Source organism: Eubalaena glacialis, chromosome 16 (genome assembly GCF_028564815.1).
Source record: "Eubalaena glacialis isolate mEubGla1 chromosome 16, mEubGla1.1.hap2.+ XY, whole genome shotgun sequence".
Classification (NCBI taxonomy): domain Eukaryota; kingdom Metazoa; phylum Chordata; class Mammalia; order Artiodactyla; family Balaenidae; genus Eubalaena; species Eubalaena glacialis.
In genome coordinates this window covers 89,144,958-89,171,752 of record NC_083731.1, presented here as the reverse complement: position 1 = coordinate 89,171,752, position 26,795 = coordinate 89,144,958, and the positions used below count along the sequence as shown (strand labels likewise).

General features: G+C 42.2%; 1 protein-coding gene across 1 annotated transcript in view; it reads right to left on the bottom strand.

Moving 5' to 3' along the window:
* Nucleotides 1-26,795, bottom strand: part of MICU2 (mitochondrial calcium uptake 2) — an 89,493-nt gene that overhangs the window by 11,819 nt on the left and 50,879 nt on the right. Inside the window, exons 5-8 of the mRNA XM_061170781.1 lie at nucleotides 19,882-19,929; nucleotides 18,838-18,920; nucleotides 5,344-5,409; nucleotides 167-264 (exon numbers count right to left, since the gene is read on the bottom strand). Of these exons, the coding sequence (XP_061026764.1) occupies nucleotides 167-264; nucleotides 5,344-5,409; nucleotides 18,838-18,920; nucleotides 19,882-19,929 (295 nt within the window). The remainder of the gene's footprint in view (nucleotides 1-166; nucleotides 265-5,343; nucleotides 5,410-18,837; nucleotides 18,921-19,881; nucleotides 19,930-26,795) is intronic.

Sequence of the window (26,795 nt, the reverse complement as noted above, 5' to 3'; positions counted from 1 at the left end):
TTTTGAGCATAGTAACTTTAGTTTACATTTCATAGGTTTTTCCTCTCAGAGATACTGTATCTGGTTTTATGGCCTGCAGTTCTGGGACATAAATAAATGTATTCAGTTGTTTCTTTATCTCCTACCTATAAAATTTCCCTAAATGAATATAAATATTTGCATTTACCTTCGAAATTCTTTATAGTGAAGTTTTCTTTCTCCTCTTTTTCCAAAGAAATGTATCTGAAGGGTTGTGTTAATTTCAGGTTCTTTCACTGTTGGTTCCTATAAAAAAATGATACAATAATTTCAAGTAATTATATAACCAAGAACAAAAAATGGATCCTGTAGCCTGGAATTCTTAGGACAATACCCACAAAAGATTCTTGTAACAACAACAAGAGAGCCAGAACAGATGTAGCCATTCTGTCTGTTACTCTGCATAACACTATTCTACATCCTGGTTCAAGCAGGAGGAAAACAACAAGGGCTAAAATACTCAAAGGACCCAAGGTGGACTTCAGCAGTGAAGGACATTTTGGATCAGGCCAGAAAGAGAGCTTAGAATAGTGAGATGAGTTATTTAAAAATGTGACCCTTAGGCATTTTCTAATAAAGCAGGACTGAGAGAATTAAAGCAGGGAAGTCTTGGACCTTTTGTTGAATGCTAGAAATCTGAGAAGCACTAGCTTTTCCTAATTATAAAGTTACCAGGTGAGGATTCCATTCAAGGTTATGACAGAAGCAGACTCATAGACTCTTCCTCCTTCAAATCTCCAATAAAATAAACAAAAATAATAACAAAACAGAACTGCTAAAAAGACTATCAGCAGCAACTAAACAACAAATGGGGGTACAAACGTAAACCAAATAATTTGAAGAAGAGCATCTGGAGAAAGAAATTCAGGCACTGGACGGTCCGGCCTGCTCCCCAATCCTGCCCCCACTTCCCGGATACAGCAGCAGGTGGGGTGGCTGTCACATGGTGAGAACTCATGAAAGCCTGCGTGTAGTGGGCGAGAAGGTGGCTGGGACAGGCGAGGCTCCGAGACAGCGTGTGGGCTCAGGCAGAGGGCGGACCGGCTTCCGGACTTCGAACCTTCTGGGCACTGTTCAACTGAAGGATGATCGGGAGCCCAGAGAGGGGAATGCCCCTTGGAGGGTGGAGTGGGCTGTGGTCTAGGGCCTTTATGGGAGCACAGGAAAGGGAGCACAGTTTAGTCCTCCAGCAAGGGCTGCAGGGCACGGCATCAAAACGTGACCACCTGCAGCTCAGAACCAGAGCTGGCCCGGGGAAGGCAGCGACAGACTTGAAAAGAGCCTGAGGTGGGACGGGGGCCCAGCCTCCCAGCCTGTGAGCAGGGCTGCATCCGCAAGCGGACTCCCTGCTCAGTCTCTGCTCGACACCGGCCGTGCGGACACAGGCACAGCTCCCGGGAGGCCAGGCAGAGACGAGTGCAGCCTCAGGTTCTGGAGGGGACAGACTGCAGACATTCAGCGCAGGCAAGTCACCCACCCATCCAGCAACCAGCCGGCCACGGCCCTGGGGCCGCAGGGGGCTCGCCCGCACCTCACCCCCCCGCCACGGGGTCGGCTCATGGGGAGGAAGCGGTGGTCCCAGCGGGGCTGACACAGAGCCTTCCATAGTACTGACTCTTAAAGACTTGACTTTGTGTCTACTAATTTTATAAAATAGCCACTATAAATACAAATGTGGATTTTTTTTTTTTTTTTTTTTAAAGGAATCTTTCCAGCCGGACTCACTTTTTTTTTTTTTTTTTAATTTATTTATTTTTGGCTGTGTTGGGGCTTCGTTTCTGTGCGAGGGCTTTCTCTAGTTGTGGCAAGCGGGGGTCACTCTTCATCGCGGTGCGCGGGCCTCTCACTATCACGGCCTCTCCCATTGCAGAGCACAGGCTCCAGACGCGCAGGCTCAGTAGTTGTGGCTCACGGGCCTAGTCGCTCCGCGGCATGTGGGATCCTCCCAGACCAGGGCTCGAACCCGTGTCCCCTGCATTAGCAGGCAGTTTCTCAACCACTGCGTCACCAGGGAAGCCCCAAATGTGGATTTTAACTGGACTTCCACACCAGCGTGGGCAGGAAGTCATGCCTGGAGTTTTTCCTTAATTCCCATATAAATGCCCAGGAGATACACTAAAACACAAAACCGGCTGTATTCTCGTTAAGGTTAGAATATGATCAGGATGTCTACCAAGAACACTATTACTAAACATTTTGGGGGGTAGTTTTGTCCAATACATAAAGGAATAAACTAAGATTAATATTATTTAGAGATAATTTTATACTTAGAACCACCAGGAAAATCAACAGAAAAAATAAGAAGAAAATTCAGTAAGACAGACTGGTACAAAAACATTAAAAATTAAATAAATTTCCTGCTTAACAGCAATAATTTTTCCCTTGAGGGTAAAGAGTCCATTTATAATAGTAAAAAAGTTAAGTAATGAAATATCCCTAGGGATGCCCTTAAGAAACAAATTTCAGATGAATGAAAAAATTATATGTAAGAAAATAAAACCACAACTAAATCAGAGGATAATATAGGTTAGTATTTAACAACTGATTTTGATGTGGGGAAGGCATTTTAAAGAATGAAAGTAACTGAATAAATAAAAAGACAGCTAAACATGACTACATTAAAAATAAAAACATCTATAACCAAAACATCATAAACAAAAACAAATCTGAAAAATATTTCAATAATTTTGACAGACACTAGGTTAATATTCTCAAGTATATGAAGAAAAACCCTAAAGAAATTCCCAAAGAACAGAAACAGAAAATTTGGGTGTGAGGGAGATACAAGAGGGAGGGGATATGGGGATATATGTATACGTATATCTGATTCACTTTGTTATAAAGCAGAAACTAACACACCATTGTAAAGCAATTACACTCCAATAAAAATGTTAAAAAAAAGAAACAAAATTTATAAAATAAGAAACATGAATGGTGTACATAACTATCTTAAAAAACAATCTGTGATACCTTTTCCCCTGTCATACTGACACAGATTAAGAAACAAAACAAAAAAGATACCAACCCTGAAAGACTGCCCGCAGGCCCATAAACTGTTACAACCTTTGTGGAAGGCAGCCTGACAATATGGGTCAAAGCCTTACAAGTAGTCATGTCTTCACCCAACAACCTGACTCTTAGATCTCTAAAATTTACACGTGTAGCTATTTACTGCATCGTGTCTTCTAACAGCAAAGATGTGGAAACAGTCTTAACGACCAAGAACAGGTCAATGGTTAAAAGTGTTATATCCAGGGCTTCCCTGGTGGCGCAGTGGTTAAGAATCCACCTGCCAATGCAGGGGGACATGGGTTCGAGCCCTGGTCCGGGAAGATCCCACATGCTGCGGAGCAAGTAAGCCTGTGCCCACAACTGCTGAGCCTGCCCTCTAGAGCCCGTGAGCCACAACTACTGAGCCCACATGCCACAATTACTGAAGCCCGTGCGCCTAGAGCCTGTGCTCTGCAACAAGAGAAGCCACCGCAATGAGAAGCCCGCGCACGGCAATGAAGAGTAGCCCCCGCTCACCACAACTAGAGAAAGCCTGCGCGCAGCAACGAAGACCCAATGCAGCCAAAAATAAATAAATAAAATAAATCTATTAAAAAAAAAAAGTTAAAAAAAGTGTTATATCCATAAGATTAGGTATTTGTTCATTCATTAAAAAATATTTACGGAGTATATAGGGTATGCCTGGTGCTTTACCAGGCTATGTAGATACAACTTGTGTAGTCAGGAATTAACCTTACCCAGACATCTGGCCTTTGCCCTGGGCTGCTAGGAGGTGGTCCCTAAGAGAAGGTGTCTTTGTTTATCTGGGGGCCTTGGGCCACAACAGGTAGTCCAACAATGAGATTTGGGGTGGAGGCTTTGGGCCATGGGGTATCAGCTTGACCTCTGGAAGGGCTAGAGTCTGAGGTCGGCCACGAGGACAGCCAACCAGGTTTCCATGGCTGACCCCAACAGTCTCTGGACACCAAGGCCCTGGCTGGCACTACTCCGTGTGTGCTGTCACAGTCACTGCTGGGAAAGTCAGCGCTTTCCACACTCCCCTGGGAGAGGATGACCAGAACCTCTGGATTCTGCCTACGAGTCTCTCCCCTTGGCTGATTTTAACCTGCATCCTCTCACTGTAATAAACCGTAGCCACGGACCTAACAACTTTCGGGTAGTACTATGAGTCCTTCCAATGAATTATCAGACCCAAGGTGATACTGGGGGCCCCCTGAACCTCCAACTGGCATCAGAGGTAGGGGTGGTCGTGTGGCCTGCTCCCTAACCTCACATGACCTCAGAAAGAAGAAGGATGCTCACGCTCCAGAGGACACAGACGATTAAACAATTACCCAAAGGAGGGGCAGGTGGTGTGACAGGACACGCAGGGAGCTGAGGACACAGGGGAGGTGCACACCCGGGAGACGGGGCACCATCAGAGGACCCGGACACAGGTGAAACAAGTCCAGCACAGGGCTGCTCAAAGGGAGTGAAATATAAAAAAATTGTGATTTTAATAATTTTCAAAATTTGAAGCAGACATGCTCTAAAAGATGAAATGATTTGGAAATTTAAGAAAATCTCACAGAAAGCAAATTGTGGAATTACAATTGATTAAAAGATTATCAACGGAAAATTTAAGGATATATGTTACTGGTGGGAATGAAAGTTGGTTCATTTTCTACAGAAGGTATTTGCCAATATTTATCAAAGTTTATCAGCAACCTTAGAAATGTTCATATCTTTTGACCCAGCAAGTGAATTTCTGGGAAGTTACCCCTTGGATATATTCACATATATATAAAGTGATATGATTACAGGATTATTAACTGCATTATTTGCAATATCAAAAGACTGGATACATGTTAAATATCTTTCAAAGGGGGAATGGTTACATCAACTGGTACATCCATCCATACAGCAAAGTACTACGGAGCCATTAAAAAGAATGAGATACTCGGATATGCTAAGAAAAAATGGGAGGGTATGGAACAGTGTATAGTATGCTATTGCTTGTATAAAAATGGTAAAAAGAACACATGGAAATGTTTAGTTGCTTATTTACATACATGCTTATATACACATGAAATATCTCTGGAAGAATGCCCAGGACCTGGGTCATGGGGAGGAAAGTTCTGCCCTGCATACATCCTCTTGTGAGTCTTTTGAGGTCTGGATCATGTGAATGTAGAAAATCTATTTAAAATATTTAGAAAAATTAAGTTACTGTTAGTTTCCCCAACTATTTGGGAATACTTATTTGAGCAAACAGAATAGAGAAGCTACTGTAAATAACATCTGCTTGGAAATATTTAGTTTATTTGCACATACCTGGCATCCTGTTTCATTAGTTATTGTTGTCTTCAAGTCATCCTGTTTACTTATGATCTTCTGCAGCTAGAAAGAACGCAAACATGAATTTAGATGCATGTCTAGTGGATTTTAAAAAACAACCTAAAAAACAGATGCTAAGTTTTTATTATAAAATGTTTACTAGTTATTTGTTAAATATTAAATTATTTTTGCATTATAACTCCTAATATTAGTTTTTAATCCTTAGATCATATAAGAATCAAAGGAGAAAACAGATATGCAAGTATTAACATTATTATGATTTGGATCATTTGTTCTCCTAAGAAAGCTGGCTTACTTTATATATATATATATATGTATGTGTGTGTGTGTGTGTATATATATATATATATATATATATATATATATATACACACACACACACACATATATATTCTAAAGGCATCATTGTATAAAAACTTCATGATTACCCTCATTCTTCAAGAGAATTTTTATTCCCTTCTTTTTTTTCTCTATCTCTTCTCTTCTTTTTCTATCTCTGGTGCTTTATGGCCACATTTCAAGTACCTAGCTCTTAAAAAGCTATTCATATCATATAAATGTTCTTCCCTTTTCTCCTTATGCATTTACAAAGCATTAAAATAATTTAAAGGCCTACATTTCTCCTAATTATAAACTGTCAATAGTACCTTCAAAAAAACCCCCAAAAAACAAAAAAAACAGTACCTTCAGACAGTATATTAAAAAACCTACCTACCTTTCAGAGCCATTTGTACCAATCCTCACATGGAAAGCAAATTTAAAAAAAAGTTTAAAAAAAAAATTAAATGTAGACAAAATCTCAAACTATGGATTCAAATCAATTAGGAGACAAACCTTCACCCATTTTTTCCTAGGCTACTTCTTTCTTAATAGTTTGAAAACTGCTGCCACTAAATTCCAAATTAATAAAGTAGCTGCTTTTATTTTATTTGTTTTAGGCATATGGTTTATCTCTAGTTCTCTAAAGCCCTCAAACTTTTCAACATTCTCCCACCCCCACTTATTTTGGGGAATAAAGTTGAAAAGCTTCCATTTGTTTTATCCTTTATTTTTAAATTGACCATCAACATACTGCCAAGTTCAATACCCAAACATTTCTTGCTTTGCTTTCCACACCTCCTCTTAAAATTTTTAATATGGAAATTTCAGACATAGCAAAGAGACTCCTATAATAACCCACCATATATACATTATTCAGCTTCCACAGTTCACAGTATCCTGCCATTCTCGGTCCAGCTATACTTCTACTACCTACTCCCGGTTCCCGTCTCAATTATTATTATTTATATCTCTTCTGGAAAAATTTTTATACACTGAAACGTACACATCTTAGCCATACAGTTTTAACCTGAGTAACCAATCCTCTGTCACAGAGCAGAACATTTCCATTCCTCAGGACGCTTCTTGTGTCTATTCCCAGGCCATGCATTCTAGCTGCATCCCCACAGAGGCAGAATCAAATTAGTCTCACTTAGTTTACAAATTCCAATAAATGGTATCAAGTAGTATGTGTTCCTTTGTGTCTCTTTTCACTCAGTATAATGATTTTGTGATTTATCCATGTTGTTTGCATATCAGTAGTTTGTTCTCATTTATTGCTGAGTTGTATCCCATTTGTATAAATACACCACTATTTATCCATTCACTCACTGATAGATGTTTGCATTGCTGTCTCCAGTTTTTGGCTATTGTGAATCAAGCTGCCATAAACTTTCCGTTTTCCCAGCTTTACTGAGGTATACTTAATATACAGAACATTGCACACAATAATGTATACGTTTTGATGAATTTGTACCTAGGCATACACCCATGATACATCACCACAATCGAGGTAATAAACATATCGAGCACCTCTGTTTTTGTTTGTTTGGGTTTTTTTGGGTGGTAAGAACACTTGGCATGAGACTCAGCCTCTTAACGGAGTTTCAAGCGCAGGGCACCGTATTGCTAACTACACCCACTATGTCGTACAGCACAGCTCTGCCATCAACTTTCCTGTGCAACTCTTTGTTTTTTGACATGTTTTAATATTTCTCTTGAATAAATACCCAGGAGGGGAACAGTTAGGTCTGTGCAACTTTACAAGAAACCGCCAAACCCTTTTCCAAAGTGAATTCTCGTTCCTTCACATCCTCACCATTTGGTGTGATCAGTCTTTTTAATTTCAGCCATTCTGTTGGAAGTACTGTACTACTTCACTGTGGTTTTAACTTGCATTTCCCCGAGAACTCACGTGGAGCACTTTTTCAAGTGCTATCTCCCATTTGTACATTTTCTCTCGTGAAGTTTCTGTTGTAGTCTTTTGCTTACTTAAAAAAATTTTTAAAAACTATTAAGTTGTAAGCATTTGTTATATATTCTGGATACAAGTCTTGTTAGATATGTTTGGAAAATATTTTCTCTTATCCTACAATTTGCCTATTCATTTTCTTAATAAACAGAAGTTATTAATTTTGATGACTACTTTATCAGTTTTTTCTTTTATGGTTACTGCTTTTAGTGCCCTAAGCAACTCTGCCTACCCTAGATTCTGAAGATATTCTCTTATATTTTTTCCCAGAAGCTTAGTGGTTTTAGTTTTTATGTTTAGATATACAATACATCTCAAATACATTTTTTTTCAAATACATTTTTGTATGTGGTGTGAGGCAGAGGTTATGACTAGTCTTTTTCATATATATATCCCATCCGTTTGTTCTAGTGTCATTTGTTGAGAAGACTTTTCCCATTAACTGATTTGGTGTCTTTATTGAAAATTAAGTGACCACGTAAGTGTGGACTCTTCACTATCCCCCACTGTCTACTTGTCCATCCTGTGGGCGATATCACAGTGTCACTGTTACGACAGCTTTGTAGTGCCTTAAAGTCAGGTAGTGTGAGAGTCAACCAGATTTGTTCTTGTTTCTCAAGATCGATTTGAGTATTTTAGTTCCTTTGCTTTTATTTATTTATTTATTTGGGCCACGCCTCGTGGCTTGCTGGATCTCAGTTCCCCAACCAGGGGTCTTAGGCTCCCTGCAGTGGAAGTGCAGAGTCCTAACCACTGGACCGCCAGGGAATTCCCAGGTCCTCTGCTTTTTTCTTTCGTTTTTTAAAAAATAAATTTATTTATTTATTTATTTTTTGGCTGCGTTGGGTCTTTGTTGCTGCGCGCGGGCTTTCTCTAGTTGTGGCGAGCGGGGGCTACTCTTCGTTGCAGCGCGCAGGCTTCTCCTTGCAGAGGCTTCTCTTTGTTGCGGAGCACAGGCTCTAGGCACGTGGGCTGCAGTAGTTGTGGCTCGTGGGCTCTAGAGCGCAGGCTCAGTAGTTGTGGCGCACGGGCTAAGCTGCTCCGCGACATGTGGGATCTTCCCGGACCTGGGCTCGAACCCTTGTCCCCTGCATTGGCAGGTGGATTCTTAACATTGCACCACCAGGCAAGTCCCAGGTCCTCTGCTTTTAAATATACACTTTAGGGGCTTCCCTGGTGGCGCAGTGGTTAAAAATCTCCCTGCCAATGCAGGGGACACGGGTTCGAGCCCTGGTCCGGGAAGATCCCACATGCCGCGGAGCAACTAAGCCCGTGTGCCACAACTACTGAAGCCTGTGCACCTAGAGCCCGTGCTCCGCAACAAGAGAAGCCACTGCAAGGAGAAGCCCGCGCACTGCAACGAAGAGTAGCCCCCACTCGCCTCAACTAGAGAAAGCCTGTGCACAGACACGAAGACCCAATGCAGCCAAAAATAAATTAACAAACGCTTTAAAATCGGCTTGTCAACTTCTATAAAAAAAGACTGCTGGGATTTTGCTTGGCAAAGTTGAATCTCTAGACCAATTTGGGAAGAATTAAATCTTCTAATCCATTAACATGGTATATTCCTCCATTTACTGAGGCCTCCTTGAATTTCTACCAGCGATGTCTGAAGTTTTTGGTGTATGTTTTTTGTTAAATTTATTTCTACTTATTTTATACCATCCAAAAAAGAACTGATCTTAATTTCATTTTCCAAATGTTTGCTACTAATTATATGGAAATACAATTGATTTTTCCATACTGATCTTCTATGCTTTGATTTTGTTGTTGGTTCCTTAGTCATATTATCTGTGAATAAAGTCAAATTTACTTCTTCCTTTCTAATATTTTTATCTCTCTATTTTCTTTTCCTGTATTGCTGTTATCTCTAGAATCTCCAGTAAACTGTTAAACAGCACAGGTAAGAAAAGACATCCTTTGCCTTGTTCCTGATTAAGGGGAAAGCATTCAATATTTTGTGCTGTAGCATGACGATATTTTTAAAAAATTTTTTGTAAATGCCCTTTATCAGTTTGAAGAAGTTCTCTCCTATTCCTACTCTGAGTTTTACCACAAAAATGCTTATTTTGTTAGATGCTCTGTCTGCATGTTCTGATATGATCATGTTGGTTTCTCCTTTATTCTGTTAATACGATGGACTGCACTGACTGATTTTCAACCATGAAATGAATTTTGTATTCCTTGGATAAATCTCACTTGGTTGTGATGTATTATTTTATATGGTGCTTGATGTGTTTTGTTCTATCTGGTTAAGTATTTTCATACCTCTGTTCATGAGGAAAGTTGGTCTATAATTTACTACTCCTGTTAGGTTTTTGCCAAGTTTTAGTTATCAGGGATATGCTGGTCTCATAACATGAGGGAAATGTTCCTTTTTCTTGTATTTTCTGAAAGAAACTGTGCAAACTGGGCACAGTTTGACAGATTTCACCAGTGAAACCATCTGAGCCTGGACATTTCTTTGTGGGAAAGTTTTTGATAACAAACCCAATCCTTTGATACAGGACTATTCAGATTTCTATCCCACCTCTTGTTTTTGGTAAGTTTTGCTTTTTTAAGGCACTTGTCCAGTCATCTGGGTTATCAGGTTAATAGTCACATATGAATCAGTTGTTCACAATATTCCATTTTTGTCCTTCTGATACCTCTAGGATCTCTGGTGATTTCTCTCTTTTCATTGCTAATATTGGTAATATGGATCTCCTTTTGTTGTTTGTTTTTGCTAGATCAAGTACTGAAAATTAGTCAAAATTCATCATATAATTAAAAAAACAACAGATGTTAGTCGTAAAAGATAAATTTTTATAGAAAATTCAAAACATCTTTTTTTATTATAAGACACTTAATATTGTTATAATAATCTTCACATAGTTACTATAAATAGTTAAAAACAAACAAACAAAACAAAAAAGCAAATAGGATTAGTTCACTGAAATAAGAATTTTTTAGGAGGCTTATTACAGTACTGGCTTATTCCAATTTTGTGTAATTTAGAACAAGGGTCTGTCCTAAAGTCTACCCATGTGGGTTTAGTGCCACATAAAGCTTGTCCTGTCAGAGTCGTATCTAGAACATTTTGGTCTGGACTCAGGGAGAGTGTTACCCAGGTTCTGGTGCACGTTGAAATTACAGTGCTGTATATTTAGTTCTGTATAATAGCCCCATTTGAAACTATTTTGTATCCAGGTATCCTCTTAAGCCAAAAGGTCTCTCTGGTCTACCAAGATACTTTCTAAGATGGCTTGTGCATGATGCTGATTCATGATAGCAACGGACTAAGTGCCTCTCCTGCGACCATTCTAAGTGCTGGCATATAGTGGTTACGGAAAGATAACATCCTTGCTGTTGTTAACTTACATTCTAATGGGCCAGAGGTAACAAACAAGTGAACACATAAATAGGAGAATTTCAGATAGTGTCAAGTGCTATGACTAGAAAAAATAAAGTAGGGTGACAGGATTCAGAGACTGCTGGGGAGGGGTTTCTGTTAGATAGGCTTATTCTGGGTAGTTCTCTTTGAGGATGTGACATTTGGGTGGAGATCTGAATAACTAAAAGCTACCAAAGGAATGGGGAAAGGGCATTCTAGGTGGGGGAAAGGGCATTCTAGGTGGAGGTAAGAGCAAAGTCTGGCAGAAACAGGTGTGCTTTCTTAGAGAAACAAAAAAAGGTAAAGCTTTTATACGTAAGTGGTAAAAGAAGCAGGAAGACACATTCAAATACAAATTCTGAATGTCTAAAAAACTACCAACAAATTGACTAACTTTATATTGATCCATATTTTCAATTTCAGGCTGAAAATGAAGAAAAGTACATAGGGTCAATTTAACTTATTTTTGCTTTCAGGATGGATCATAATAGTTTAAATTCTGGAATAAGAACACTGTTCCAAAATCAAGAAGGATAAAATCTACTGAAGGCCTTTATATTTAATAATAACTCTAGCAGGTGTATCTAGCATGATAAAATTATAACCTGACTGCATTAAGAGCAGTCCTTCCTACCAGTATGGAAACAATGTGAAACCAGAGGACCACCTAAGGAGAAATTTATACTAGTAAACAGACTTGTCAGTCTATCTATTTATTGTTTAAAGAAGTTGCACTAAAACCCTGGCACTTATCCCAATAAGCAGATGTACTATCTATCAAGGTAAAAATTAAATGGATTTACTATTACTGGCTTTGATCATTGCTGGTATTGTTTGTTATTATCTGACAGAGAATGGCTTATACACTTAGTTGCTATTTTACCTGTTCTTGGGATAAAGAAGTAAGCAATACACTTAACAACACAGTTTGTAGATCTGGATATTAATAAGACAGGAATGTACCACAAAACACAAAAGTAATAAACTAAGGCAATTTATATTTTAGGACATTTTTACAAGACTTTATATTAATACATTTCTTCATTACTTTTGCATTTGCTGTTCAAATCACTTTGTTATATCTATGTTTTGGGTATTAAAGTAACTCTCACTACTTTTCTAGCAACAAATAAAATGCACAGGGGAAACATTCAAATAAGCTGAAAAAAAAGAACAAACCCACAAAACCCTGCCTTTTAAATATGCTTTTCTGATCTGAAAAGAACTGTTTGGTGCTTTCAATAAACTTTCAAATAGAAGATGCTACAAACTTAGGTTTCCTAACACAATGACCATGGAAATGAAATAATTATTTAAATAATTAATGTAAGCATAGCTTTTTCTCCTCTATGCTGTTATTTTATTTTATTTTATATTAAAAAAAAAACCTTATTTATTTATTTATTTTTGGCTGCGTTGGGTCTTCGTTGCTGTGCGCAGGTTTTCTCTAGTTGCGGCGAGTGGGGGCTACTCTTCGTTGCAGTGCGCGGGCTTCTCATTGCGGTGACTTCTCTTGTTGTGGAGCACGGGCTCTAGGCGCGCAGGCTCAGTAGTTGTGACACATGGGCTTAGTTGCTCCGCGGCATGTGGGATCTTCCCGGACCAGGGATCGAACCCGTGTCCCCTGCATTGGCAGGCGGATTCTTAACCACTGTGCCACCAGGGAAGTCCCCTATGCTGTTATTTTAAATCGACAAACTGCATCATGCTCATGGGTTATCAAGTTTAGTGTTTTATTCGTAAGATCAGCACAAAGAACCCTTTATAGGCTTAGAAGGTTGAGCTTTATAAACTTAAACTTAAAAAAAAAAATCAGTGATGTATCCTAACATTCTTTTTCTTGTTTCCTTAATTCATGGATTGGTCATCTAAGAATTTCCCAAACATTTAAGGAAAAAACTGTAGTATTTAGAAAGTGTTCTGTAAATTCAGAGTGTTCAACTATTACGTTAAAACAAGTACTTGAAAAGCTTTTGAGGCAGGGTTGCTCAACAGTTTCAGGAGGAGAGGCTGCCCACACGGAAAGGAGTCTGCTGGGCGGCTCTGAGTCTCCCCGAGAAGAGGCCTGAAGAAGGAAAGGGGACGAGGACGTTCAGTGTCGGTCGGGGCCACCACGTGACCGCGCTGCAGAGCACCGGAGCCTTGGCGCTGCATGTGTGACAGTGAGGTCACCAGGGGCCCCACTGTGTCCACTTCATGCCGCCACCTCAGCTTTCCCGTTCTGGGGGGGCGGACAGTGGGGACAGCGCTTCTGAAACCTGGCCCCCTCTTGTGACTCCCAGGAAGGATGAGAGCAGAAGGTCCTCCCCGGGCTGAGGGGCTACGGTCTGCGTGAACTCACCCTGACCTAGCCCAGCCTTCATGGTTATTAACCTCTACTTGAATAATAACAACCATCTCAAACACATCCTTCTCCCGGACCTGAGGCAGACTGAGGTGCTGGAATGTGAGGGGGCTCCGTGACTTCCGACACTGGTATTTCAGGTCCTACTTGTGCAGACAGACACATTTTCACCCTCAAGCTAACCCCAAACCAATTTCCTTCCTTAATCATCAGACATCCCGGAAGAGCAATCTTCCTCTGCTGCCACCAACTCTGCCTTTCCCATTCACGCCTTCTGTTCCGCGGCCTCGGTCCCCAGTGACCTGCAAGTTTAAGGGGCTCCCCGCGGCCTCTGTGCCACCTGAAGACGCCTCAAAGAGCTGGATGCTGAGTGCTCCGCCCTGAGCCCGCCGCCCGCACTCTGCCGCGCTTCTCCTTCTTTCAGTCCCTGGCTTCTCACCCTCAGCTTGGTCCCTTAAGTGAACCTGTTCCCTAGACTCTGGTTTACCCACCTCACTCTACATTCTCCCCTCTGAGGTCACACGCGCTCAGGACTTAACGGTCCCCTCTTCCAGGACGCTTCCTAATCCCAGCCCCGCTCCTGGTCTGCAGACAGCTGCCAGCAGGGATGTCCTACCAGTTTATCAGGCTCATGTTTCCAAGCTCAGAGTTAAGCCCTTTCTCAGCCCACTCCTCTCTGAGTTCTCCCTCATATGAGGCAGGGTAACATGAAGAAAGAGCAAGCTCCAGGGCTGGACAGACTTAGAATCAAATCACGTGCTGCACATCAATTTCCTCATCTTTAAGATGGGGATACTACTACTGACTTTGTAGGCTGCTGTGAAGATCTAATAATATAGCACAGATGTCATAACCAATCCGCAAGAGAATGAGTCCTCTGTGCCCTTTGGTCAGCTAGCACTATCATGACTCCTGGTCAGGCTGGCCGGAAAAAGCAGTGACCACCGTTGATTTCTTCCTCATGTGCTGGAAGCCGGGCCCCACAGAGCCTGCGTGCAGCACCTCTTGGGGGACTTCCCACTTCTCACTCCCAGCTGAAAACTGGACGATGACAACAGCCTAAGGGCCTCCTGGCCTCCGGTCACTCCACTTCTGGTTTGCCTTTCACACTGCGGCCAGAGATGAATCTGGAACACTGACGAGCCGGCTGGTCTCCCCGGCAGAGTGTGCAATTCACATCCTACGTGTCTGTGCACATTTCAGCTGCACAGCTTCAACCACGGTTTCAGACAGCGGCCTATAGGTATTACTTCCCCAAGGGAACACTAATGACGGTCACTTAATCACTGTTTGTGCCAAACAGAGCAATGTTGTTTCTGCTTTCCTTCACCTGAATGGAACTGATTTCAAAGATAAATTTATGATGACTATCTAGTATTTCCCTTCTTTCGTGCTTTTCGAGTATTTTTAACCCAAGGTCCTGTCTGAGTTAAGAGCTATGTATGATATCTGGAAATTCTTGGTTCTTTCCATTTTGTCTGCTTACAAGTACCTTCAACTTCTTGGTGGAATTCCAGGCTGCTTTCATAAACCAGTTGGTAACTGGTTAACAGTGATAAACTTTACCCACACTGCTTCTTTGGAAACAGACAGATTTGGTAACGTTTGTTCACAATGACCTAATGAAACACATTTTTTTTTTTCAAATCCATATCTCTTACATATAACATATTTTGAATACATGAAACATTCCAAAGATTCTTTAAGCAGTTAAATGGTATGGTTTTCTCTATAGCTTTTCTATTACATTTAAAAAAAAAAATTATTATTATTTATTTTATTTATTTATTTTTGGCTGCATTGGGTCTTCGTTGCTGCATGCAGGCTTTCTCTAGTTGCGGCGAGTGGGGGCTTCTCTTCGTTGCGGTGTGCGGGCTTCTCATTGCGGTGGCTTCTCTTGTTGCAGAGCACGGGCTCTAGAACACGCAGGCTTCAGGAGTTGTGGCTCGTGGGCTCTAGAGCGCCAGCTTAGTAGTTGTGGCACACGGGCTTAGTTGCTCTGCGGCATGTGGGATCTTCCAGGACCAGGGCTTGAACCTGTGTTCCCTGCATTGGCAGGCAGATTCTTAAACCACTGCACCACCAGGGAAGCCCCTCTATTACTTTTAACTTCTCCCACTTTGAGAAAATGAATTCCACAAGATCACGACCTGTTTCTCTGAACAGTACAGTGAAACCTCATGTATCTAGAGGAATACTTCAGGCAACTCCAATACTTGGGAATCCTCCAGCTTTCTTACTTAAGCTGAAAACCCAGAAGTAAGAAAAACCTTTTCAGCATTTGAGACAACTGTCATAAAGAGCATGTAATAAAATATACTAAAAAGTTTCTCACAATCTATAGACTCGTATGTTCTAAAGCAGTGCTGACTGACCAACAGTAATACAATGGAGCCACACAGTGATTTTACATTAAAAAAAGTAAAAAGACAAATCTATATCACGGTGCTTAGCACATACTAACTACTTAGACAAATCACTGATGAATTATTGAGTACTCACATAAATGACTAATTTATGACTTTTTAAAAAAGCCTTTGAGATATGAAACAAATGGAACTCTCTTACATTGCTGGTGGGGATGCAAAATGGAACACAGATTTCGGAAAACAAAATTGGCAACTTCTTACTTTATACTTAGCATATGACCCAGAAACTCCACTCCCACATATTTAGTCAAAGAAAACATATGTTCACCCAAGACCTGTGTATGAATATTCACAGCAGCTTTATTTATAACAGCCCCAACCCGAAAACAACCAAAATGTTCATCAAGTGACTAGATAAACAGATCACATCCACACAATAAAATACTACTCAGCAATAAAAAGGAGCAAACTACTGACAAACGCAACACACAGATGAATCTGAGTGAAACAAAGAGTACATAACAATACTTTCTGGTTCCATTCATACGAAACTCCAGGAAAGGAACACATCTATGCTGGAAGAAAGCAGACCACTGGCTGGTCTCCTGGGGCCAGGAGAGGGGAGGAACTGAGTGTAAGGATACAGGAGGACTTTGTGGAGTGTGGAAATGTTTTAGATCTTGACTGGGATGGTGGTGACATGAGCAAGTGGGCTCCTTAAACAGGTGCATCTGATTGTATATAAAGGATCCCTCAGATCCCTTTGATGAGGATCCATCCACAGGTTTTGCAAATTTAATTACTAAAATATTTGGTTTTATATGTAGGAAACTATCAAAGATTAGAAACAAACAATATAGCAAAAAAGGTCTTAAGTAGGGAATACATTTATAAATCAGTGGGATCCTACAAAAATTAGGTTTATAAATATTTAACATCTTTAGAAATTATCTGGAAGAGGGTGTATAGTGTATAAATCTAAGCATAAAGTAAATGACAAGAACACATATGTGAGTGGGCAGTAAAGCAGCAGGTGAAATTCTCAGTGTTTCAGCTTGAAGTGTAGCAGAAATCATTTACTGCGGCCAGTGTCGGTAGTTGTTCAATTATTTTAAAAAGTTTGTTAGGGACTTCCCTGGTGGCACAGTGGTTAAGAATCCACCAGCCAATGCAGGGGACACGGGTTCGAGTCCTAGTACGGGAAGATCCCACATGCCGTGGAGCAACTAAGCCCGTGCACCACAACTACTGAGCCTGCGCTCTAGAGCCTGCGAGCCACAACTACTGAGCCCATGTGCCACAACTACTGAAGCCCATGCACCTAGAGCCCGTGCTCTGCAACAAGAGAAGCCACTGCAATGACAAGTCCGCGCGCCGCAATGAAGAGTAGCCCCCGCTCGCCGCAGCTAGAGAAAGCCTGTGTGCAGCAACGAAGACCCAACGCAACCAAAAAAAAAAAAAAAAAGTTAATCTGGGGAGTCATTTGAAAAAATAAAGATACCTACATAAGAAACATTTAAATTAACTTAAAGAAGTAACATCCATTTTAGAACCAAAGCCTTTTTTCTTTGGAGTGAAGCCACTGATTGAAATTACTGGTTATTTTTCTTGCCTAAGTATATAAAAGATAATTTATCATTTGTAGTATCCAGTTTCATTTTTGTTAAAGTGCAGCAAAAAATATAAAGAAACAGGTGAAATTAATATCTCAAAATGATGACTTTATCACGTACTCAATACAAAAATCAAGATATTTTACATTCCTTTCTTTTTTCTTCAAAATCCAGTGCGTATTTTACATTACAAGACATTTAGATAATGTATTTCATTGGAAATACAGGCACACATCGTTTTATTGTGCTCTGCAGATTTTGTGTTTTTTTACAAACTGAAGGTTTGTGGCAACCCTGCATTGTCAGATGGTGGCTGGCATTTGTTAGCAATAAAATATTTTTAAATTAAGGCACAGACATTGTTTTTTAAAGACATAATGCTATTCCACACTTAATAGACTACAGGATAGTAAAAACATAACTTTTATCTGCCCTGAGAAAGTAAAACATTTGTGTGACTTGCTTTATTGTGGTGGTCTGGAACCAAACCCACAACTTCTCCAAGGTGTACCTGTACTTGATCCATATTTAAATTTTGTAAAATTTACAAAAGTAAATAAAAGTAAAAATTAAAAAGTATATTCCCATACTCAAGTTGTTTCAAATATATTTGAAAATCTGCCAATACCTGAAGTGAATGTCAGTTTTTAAATTTAAATTTAAAATTAATTAAAATTTGGAAACTCAAGTTTCTTAGTCACAAGTTATATTTAACAGACACATGTGGCTACTGGTTACTTGACCGAACAGTCCAAGTACGACTCGTTTTAAATATAATTTCAACAAGCCTTGTGGTCTGTCTCCCCAGTACACTGGGGACTGGGAGAAAGACACAGAGGACAGAACTGACTTATCTTCTCCGTAAAGCGCTCCTCGAGATCGGGAACAGTGAGCTCTGCCTGGCACACTCCCCGCTGTTTACATGCACTGACGTACTTTTAACAGTACCATCGACTTCCTTGGAATGGAGTAAAATGTACTGCTGGCGTGTTACAGAGTTATGTCTTGGGAAATATCATTTAAACATATTTCACCTTTTCAATTGTGAGCCTTCACAAATTCCTAGAGAATTTGAACCAACTGATACCTTTTGTGGCTTTTTCATTTTCCCTCCCTATTCTTCCTGAAGGCTTAAGGTTTTATTTTCCTTATTCTTTTTTTGGTGGGGGTGTATCAATAATTTTTAACCCATCTATAAAGAGCTTTCTGTTGTATTATCATTTGCTGAAATCATAAAAATAAAACTCTAAAACATGCAGATGCTTAAGCTCATTTCTCCTTTTGGAATCTCATGCTCTGTTCTGTAACTGTTTTCTCAAGGCTGTATTATAGAAAATTTAGTATTTTTGAATGTATAAATGATTTCTTGACATTTCATATGTAAGCAGTAGATATAATTTTCATTTTAATGGAAATGTAAAATTATCACACAAACATCCAGGTGTTTTATAATAAACCAAAAATAACTAGAATCTACTTACCTTAAAAAATTCCTTTTTCTCAACCATCTCATCACCATCTGCATCCAACATTTTAAATGCAACATGAAACCCAGTATGGGGTTCTGCAAGTGAAAAATGAATAATTATGTAAATGTTGGTGGAATGCAAGTTACCTGAAGATCTATAGGTCTTCAAACTTGAAATAAGCCACCAGAAACAACAAGAGTAAGTGCCTAAAGTAGAGGAAAAACAATCTCTTCTCAGGATAACAATTTTCAAAGGCTGATATGTTTCCATGGTGTGCTGTTCTGCTATTAAGTGTTCTGCCCTTCAAAGCAAAATTCATTTGAGAACTTAACATATTTCTTCCGCTCTACTAGGGGCTTTGCTATATTCTTACAGTACGTTCTCTATTTTCACATTGATTACTACTCTTTATTTCCCTTTCCCAAGAGTAGGGTTTTGTAAAAATTATTTTGAAATAATTTTAGGCTTACAGAAATACTGCAAAGCTGGTACGTTGAGTTCCCACAGGCCCTTCACCCAGCCTTCTCTCATGGCAGCATCTTATGTAACCACAGTACCTTTACGAAAACTAAGAAATTAGCATCTTTAACTAAACTACAGACTTTATTTGGATTCCATGGTTTTTCTATTCTAGGGTCAAACACAAGGAAGCCTGTTGCGTTTAATTGCTATGTCTCCTTATCTCCTCAGAGCTGTGAAAGTTTCTCAGTCTTTCCTTGATTCTCATGACCTGGACAGTTTACAGAGAGTTACTGGTCAGGAATTTTGCAGAATGTCACGTGAGGGATTTTTAATATTCCTAAGTGAAGGCTGCGTCTGACTCTTCAGTTCAATAAGCCTTCAATTAAGGAGACAAAGTTGTGGGGAGCCCGAGTGCAGGGGAGGTGGTGAGACTTCAGGGATAATCTCACCCAACAGCATCATTCTGTAGGTACAGAAAGCAAGGCACCAATAACATTCTTCATGATAAAGATATAAACACCAAACTTCCAACACCCTGTCTGGTAAGACGAGAGAATTCCACATGATCGATGAGAAAAACTGTGGAATACTTACTAGTGAGGATTGTAAGCAAGAAAAGATACTCGGTATATGAAACCAGCCCTGAAAGAGATAAAGACATCAGAAAGTAAATTTTAGATGGTTTAGAAGTAATAATATACATACTATATGGAACCTTCACCTAATTAAAAACATACACATTTTTACTTTAAATTACCTCTCTGGTATAGCAGAAAGTTTTCATAAGAGAGTTAAGTACAGTACTAATACTTCAGAAAAAAGGAGACTTTTATTAGGTCACTATTACTAGGAAGGAAGGGGAATGGTCATTGGTCAGCAAGTACAAGTGTCCACTAGAGGTTTTATCTGCATGGCATTTTGTGTAATTTCACCTCAAATTTTACTATTCATAACATCTCAAGTGAAGCAAACTTATAAATTCAATAGAGTGACAGAGATTTGGATATACCAAAGGTCAAACCATGTTATTTAAAATGAAGGAATTAAATTTCTGTAGCAGTGACTTGATTTTAATCTATAGGTTCTCCCTGGTCTTTCTTCCCCTCAGTTTCAACTTAATTGTTGAAGAAGCCTGGTCATTTGTCCGGTAAAGTTTAAGAGTGTAGAAGACTTTGCTAACTGCATCTTTTTGGTGTCATTTCACATGTTCCTCTATGTCTATATTTTCTACAAACTGGTACTTACTTAGATCCAGAGCTGTGCTCAGATTCAAGTTTAGTTTTTGGCAAGAATTCTTTTTTTTGGCTGTGCCGTGCGGCATGCGGGATCTTAGTTCTCCAACCAGGGGTCAAACCTGTGCCCCCTGCATTGAGAGCGCAGAGTCTTAACCACTAGACCACCAGGGAAGTCCCAAGAATTCTTAATAGATGGTGCTGCATACTTTCACCAGGAGGTCAAAATGTAAATGTTTACCAAAAATGCTAAATACCACTGAGATACTGATAGTAAGAGTTCCAGGACTTAAAAAAAGGTGAAGTCTTCCAGAGTTTAGATGACCGAAGATGTCTCAGAGCAAGTAGTTCTAAAAATGGTCTTTGTCCCTTTTTATGGTTGAATAACTATACTCCAATAAAAATTAATTAAAAAATGGTCTTTGAATGATGGGTGAAAACTGCAATGAAGCAGGGGTGGTATAAGTGGGAAAGCCGTATGTATAGGAGAGATGAAGCTGCATGTGAACACTGAAAAGCGAGTGTTTGTCTGCAAGGATGTTCCTGTGGAAGAGTCAGTGGGAAGCACAGCTACGTGCTGGCTCAGAGATGAGGAAGAAAGCCTGGCAGAGGGTGACGGCAGCGGACCTGCACCATCCTGCTGTGAAGGAGAACCAGTCCCTATGGGCCCCCGGTCAGATACAGCAGCGACGCACGGCCGAAAGCAGTGCAGAGCAAACAAGGCAGGGAAGGGTTTGACACCCAGGTAGTTCAGTGCTTCAGCTAACAGGCAACTTCAAGTATGTATTTAAATGCTCTTAATGACTTACAGTTTTTTACACCAGCAATTTTTCTGTCATTTTTACTTTGGAGCAGCTGTGCTTCCCTTTAATAAAAAGCCTAGAGTAAGTCTTCAGGTATTTTTTCCTAGAAATATTCAGTGTTTATATGAAGGGAGAATAAAGTAAATGTGTTTTGTCATATCTCATACCTGAGAGAAATGCTCTAACGTTAGTTGAAGGATCAAAGTATTTCATATCTTGGCAGCCTCAAAAAAGTGAACAGTTTTTTTCTAATTTTCAAAGGAATACAGCAATGTGAAAAAATGGCCAAACTGCTGGACTGAACTGGGCTTGGTGCCAAAGGAGACCTCACTTTTCTTTTCTCGAGACATAGGTACATGTCCTGTGCACAGGGGAACTTTCTGAAAAACAAAATTCTTTGAAATACTGACTTAAATAAAATGCTTGAATAAACACAGTTGAGACAGTGTAAAAACAGCACCCTACACTCTCAAGATAGATTATAGACAGACAATACAGCTCTCCAACAGCATTCTAGGCACCTGTCTCTGAAAATGCTTTTTTTTATTATAAATTAATAGCTGCTCTATTTATTTATTTATTTATTTATTTTTAGCTGTGTTGGGTCTTCGTTTCGTGCGAGGGCTTTCTCCAGTTGCAGCAAGCGGGGGCCACTCTTCATCGCGGTACGCAGGCCTCTCACTATCGCGGCCCCTCCCGTTGCAGGGCACAGGCTCCAGGCGCGCAGGCTCAGCAGTTGTGGCTCATGGGCCCAGTTGCTCCACGGCATATGGGATCCTCCCAGACCAGGGCTCGAACCCGTGTCCCCTGCATTAGCAGGCAGATTCTCAACCACTGCGCCACCAGGGAAGCCCTGAAAATGCTTTTAAAGGAAACTGACACTTCCGAATATTTATAGGAGAAACAGTTTAATACATATTTGTTGCACTGAATTGTAAAATAAATGCTGTTAAATGTCAATGTTTCAAAACTGCATGTCAAATAGGAAAGTATTTTAAATAATTTATATTTAAAAAAAAAATTTTTTTTGGCTGCACCGCACGGCATGCAGAACTTCCCCGACCAGGGACTGAACCCCCTGCAGTGGAAGCGTGGAATCTTAACCACTGGACCACCAGAAAAGTCCCTATATTTAAAAATTTATTAGAGAGTCCTTAAGGGCCGCTAGAAGAGATGATTAAATTCTGTTAGTTACTATGCTTCTCTAGAAATATTTTAAATTTGGAACTGTTGAAAAATATGACTTGCTACTAAATGCAGTTTTGAGGATTCCGTTCTCCAGAGAGAAATTACTACATGTGTCGTAAGAGCACATTCATATCTTACAGTATATGTCATGATTCATATCTTACAGTATATGTCATGATTTATATTCAGTGTATCCTTGAGGATGGCATTATGTTGAGAACTCTGCTCAGTTTCAAAAAATACATAATAGTTATGACTTATAATTTACTTTTCTTTATAATAATGCATGGAGGTGGATTATTTCCTTATTTCAAGAGTATACTACCCTTTTGTTAGTTATGATATAATATACATTTTGATAGTTCTTTTAGGTGGTAAAGTAGAATATTTTAAATTGTTCCAAATGTAGCTAAATTTTACATTCTTTTTTTTCAAACGACTTCATTAATATCAACAAAGGAGTATATCTGGAAAAAAGTGTATCTTGAATCTTTCCTATAAAATATCCAGTGTTTTTTCTTTAAGCTGGAATGTACATTTCAACTCACGTATTTCAGAGAAAAACTAAAAAAATAAGTCTTGTTAAGTCCTTCCTCAAGATTTTTTCTTGTCCTGTAAGTTCTCTAGAGGTGGGAGAAGAGAGGATGAATTCAATAAATATTTAGGAGGCAAAGTTAGAAAGATCCGTGTTTGGCTGCATAGGAAGGATGGAGGGGCAAAGAGAAAGGGTTCAAAGCTCTTTCCGGGTTTCAGTGAGCCGGGTGAAAAGTACCACGACGCAGTAAGACACAAACAAAGCCTGGGTCAAGGGCAGCGGCGTCTGGGGAAGCGGCAGCACCTGGGGAGGCCGCAGTAGCTCCTCCTTGGCCTTTTCACTCTCTGCTTCTGATCCCGCACCACCATGTGGCTCTGCTGTTCTCCTGCATTTCCCTGTCAGTGGCTTAATTTCCTTGTCACCAGTAAGTTCTACCGTTAAGTCCCGATTTCCTTACCAGTCCTAATTAGTGACGGCTGTTTTTAATACACCCCCGTGCGAATGGCAGGAAGTTAGGCTGAATTCTCCTCCTGCCGCTGCCCAGCGCACATTTTTATTCGTCCTCTCTGACTCTGAAGTGAATGCTATCATGGTCTCTCCCCCTGCAGTCACTTCTTCCTTCTAGTTCCCCTTAAAGTCTCTCTTTCCTCTATTTCTCCTACTAATATCCTTATAGATTTGCCTAAAGAGGGGGAAAAAAATCAACTTTCTGCTGTGGACTTCCATCTTCTGTTTATTTTTCGAACAGTCCGTCACTAAGGGCCTTCTCCCCCGTCATCCAGAAATACTGACCTTTTATTCTTTAAGAAATCTGTGTGATGCCCCTGTTCATTTTGAGAATATAAATAGTCCTCCAGTTACATAAAGAACAGGGAACGAGAACTATCGAGTGAGAAAAGTGTGTGAGTAGGCTGACGGATTTGTCTCCTTATGGTTAGACAGCGGTACATACAGATGGAGAGACAGAGCTAGAGATACAGAGACATATATGTGTCTGTTACTGAAAGTTAAAGACAGTAAATAGAAAAGAAGTTACTAACCATCTTTCTCAGTATCCTCTGTATCTCCTATGGTATGGAAGCAGCACAGCTGGTAACGACACAGATTCACAACCCTCCTTCCCGAGACCAGACCGTGACTGCGGACATGGCCCCGGCCCAGCAGAGCCTCTAACTGAGCAGCTCCAGGGACAACCCCGCCCCCGCCCCCCAGCCCGTCTGAAGCGCTGCGGCTGTAACTGACACAGCTCTGGAAGCTGCACTAACTGTCTACTTCCCCTCAGGTCGAAGCGCTGCATTCAGGGCTCCACGAACCCGGAGCCCGGAAGCCTGGCCACTCCACGCTGTCATCTCCGTGCCGAGGACACGACGGTCCGCTCGCTGCTCTGAAACCTCCACTCCCGCGTCGTACAGGAGGCCTCAAAAACACTGCCCTGCACTTGCCAGGGAGCCTCCCACCTGCTTCAGAGTTCGTTAAATCTTGCTGTTAAACCTCGGTGTCTCCTGTGAGACCAGAGTGTCCCCCGGCTTTTCCGGGCTGACGAGTGGCGTGCGCTCTGCCTCTGTCCACTGCGCCGCCCAGCGCGTGGCCCCTGCAGTCCCTGCGGAACCGCCCGCCGTCTCCTCTTCTGCGCCCTCCTCGGGCGCCTCGGCCCCCTCTGCCCGGGGGTGGGGGGTTTCTCTCATCTGACCTGTCGCCTTCTTACAACCCTCCCACGGCAACCCGCCGCTCTCAGGACGCGGCCCGCGCTCCTGCACACGCCCTCCGCGCTGCGTGCGTTCGGCTGAGGCTCTGCTCACCTCTCTGGCTTCCGTCCAGCCGCCCTCAGCGGCCACAGCCCGCTTTCCCAACGGCCTCTGTCCTCTCTGTTGACACGCCCGCAGCTGGTCTGCACTTCATCCTTCCGGAGCCAACCAACCTCCATGCCTCTGCTTCTCCCCGACGCTCTGCGACGCTCTCCGGAATCCCCTTCCTCACTAGTCGCCGTGGGCCGAGCCCTGCCGCACCTGACGGCGGCTTCTCCGCTCGGGACGCCGGCACCCTTGCAGACGGCTCAGGTGGTGGCTCCTCTCCCCACGCCACGCTCACCCCAGACCTTTGCTCTCCCAACCTCTCGTAGAAACCTGTTACTCCGAGGCTGATGCCGTCGAGCTGACCCCCTCCGACTTTCTTCCCGGTCACCTACCCAGCTCCCTCTCTTCAGCCTTCCGTCGCTGGAGGCCTGAGCGCCTGGTCCATCGTCCAGCACACAGGGCCACACTCTACTCTCAGACCTGGGGTCACCTCTGGCACGTTCACGCTGCCACCCACTCGGCTCCAGCCGGCCGATTCCACGACGGCACCGGAGGCCGAGCGCACCTGCAGCGGCTTCCGCTCCAAACCGGAGCGCGGACCCGGCTCTGAGCGCACGGTGGGCCCCGCTCCTGGGTTCCCAGCTCGCCTGCCCCCACCCTCACTGGCCGCTCCCTCCTGACGTCCCACTTTCTTTCCATCGCTCTTCCCATCTTACTTTCTTCTCGCCAAGGCTTGTTACTTAAAGCCTCTCGTGTTTTTAAGTAAAACTGCTGCCCTCGACACCGTTAACCCCCTAGCGCACGACTTTCTTCCCTGCGTTTGCCTAGTAACACCCTAACCGCACGCCTCTGTGCGCTGCCCCGCCTGCCCGCGGCCGGGGGAGAAGCAGCTGCTGGCCGTTCCCTCACCACCCACATTCTCTTCTGACCTCTGGCCTTCCCAGAAATCTTCCTGCGTTTCTCTGTCGGCTCTCTTTAGTGGTCACAGACGCCACTTCACACCTACTCTCCACACCCTCCACTTCACGAAGGAATCAGAGCCACCCCCCAAACCCGCCTCAACTTCTCAGCCCTCCTCTGCAAACATGTGCGGTGAACTCCCACACGTCACCCCTCCCCACGGTACCACGCAAAGCTCCCCGCTGAGGGGTGCGCCCCCCGCCCCCTCACACCCACACGCGCGCTCAAAGCCCCTCGTGCAACACAGACCGACAGGACCGGCCTCCAGCTCACACCCGCCCCGCCCTGCACCGCACCTGCCCGTGCTGATGCGCGGAAGCACCTCCCCACCGCCAGTCCTAGCCACGTTCGGACCCCTTCCTTCTCGGGCCCTGTACACAGATGCTCCCTCCCTCCCAGGCTCCCGTGACTCCCTCGCCTCCGCTGTTGCCTCTGCCTCCCCTCCTCCACGGGCACCTCCTCCTCCTCTGCTCCCGTGAATGCTGGGGTCCTCTGCGTTATCTCTGAGGCTTTGTCTTCTTACTTTAGAATAATCACTTTACTTACTTACTTACTTATTTGGCTGCACCCCTCGGCATGCAGAACTTCCCTGACCAGGGATCAAACCCGCGCCCCCTGCAGTGGAAGCACAGAGTCTTAACCACCGGACCGCCAGGGAAGTCCTGTCTCTTCTTCTTCTTTTTTTAAAAATATTTATTTATTTGGCTGCGTCGGGTCTTAGTTGCGGCACTCGGGATCTTTTGTTTCAGTGTGCAGGCTCTTAGTTGCGGTGCGTGGGCTTAGCTGCCCTGCAGCATGTGGAATCTTAGTTCCACAACCAGGCATCGAACCTGAGTCCCTTGCATTGGAAGGCGGATTCTTAACCACTGGACCACCAGGGAAGTCCCAAGTCCTTTCTCTTCTCTTTTTTTTCTTTTATAAATAAATTTATTTATTTATTTATTTATGGCTGCATTGGGTCTTCGTTGCTACGCGTGGGCTTTCTCTAGTTGTGGCG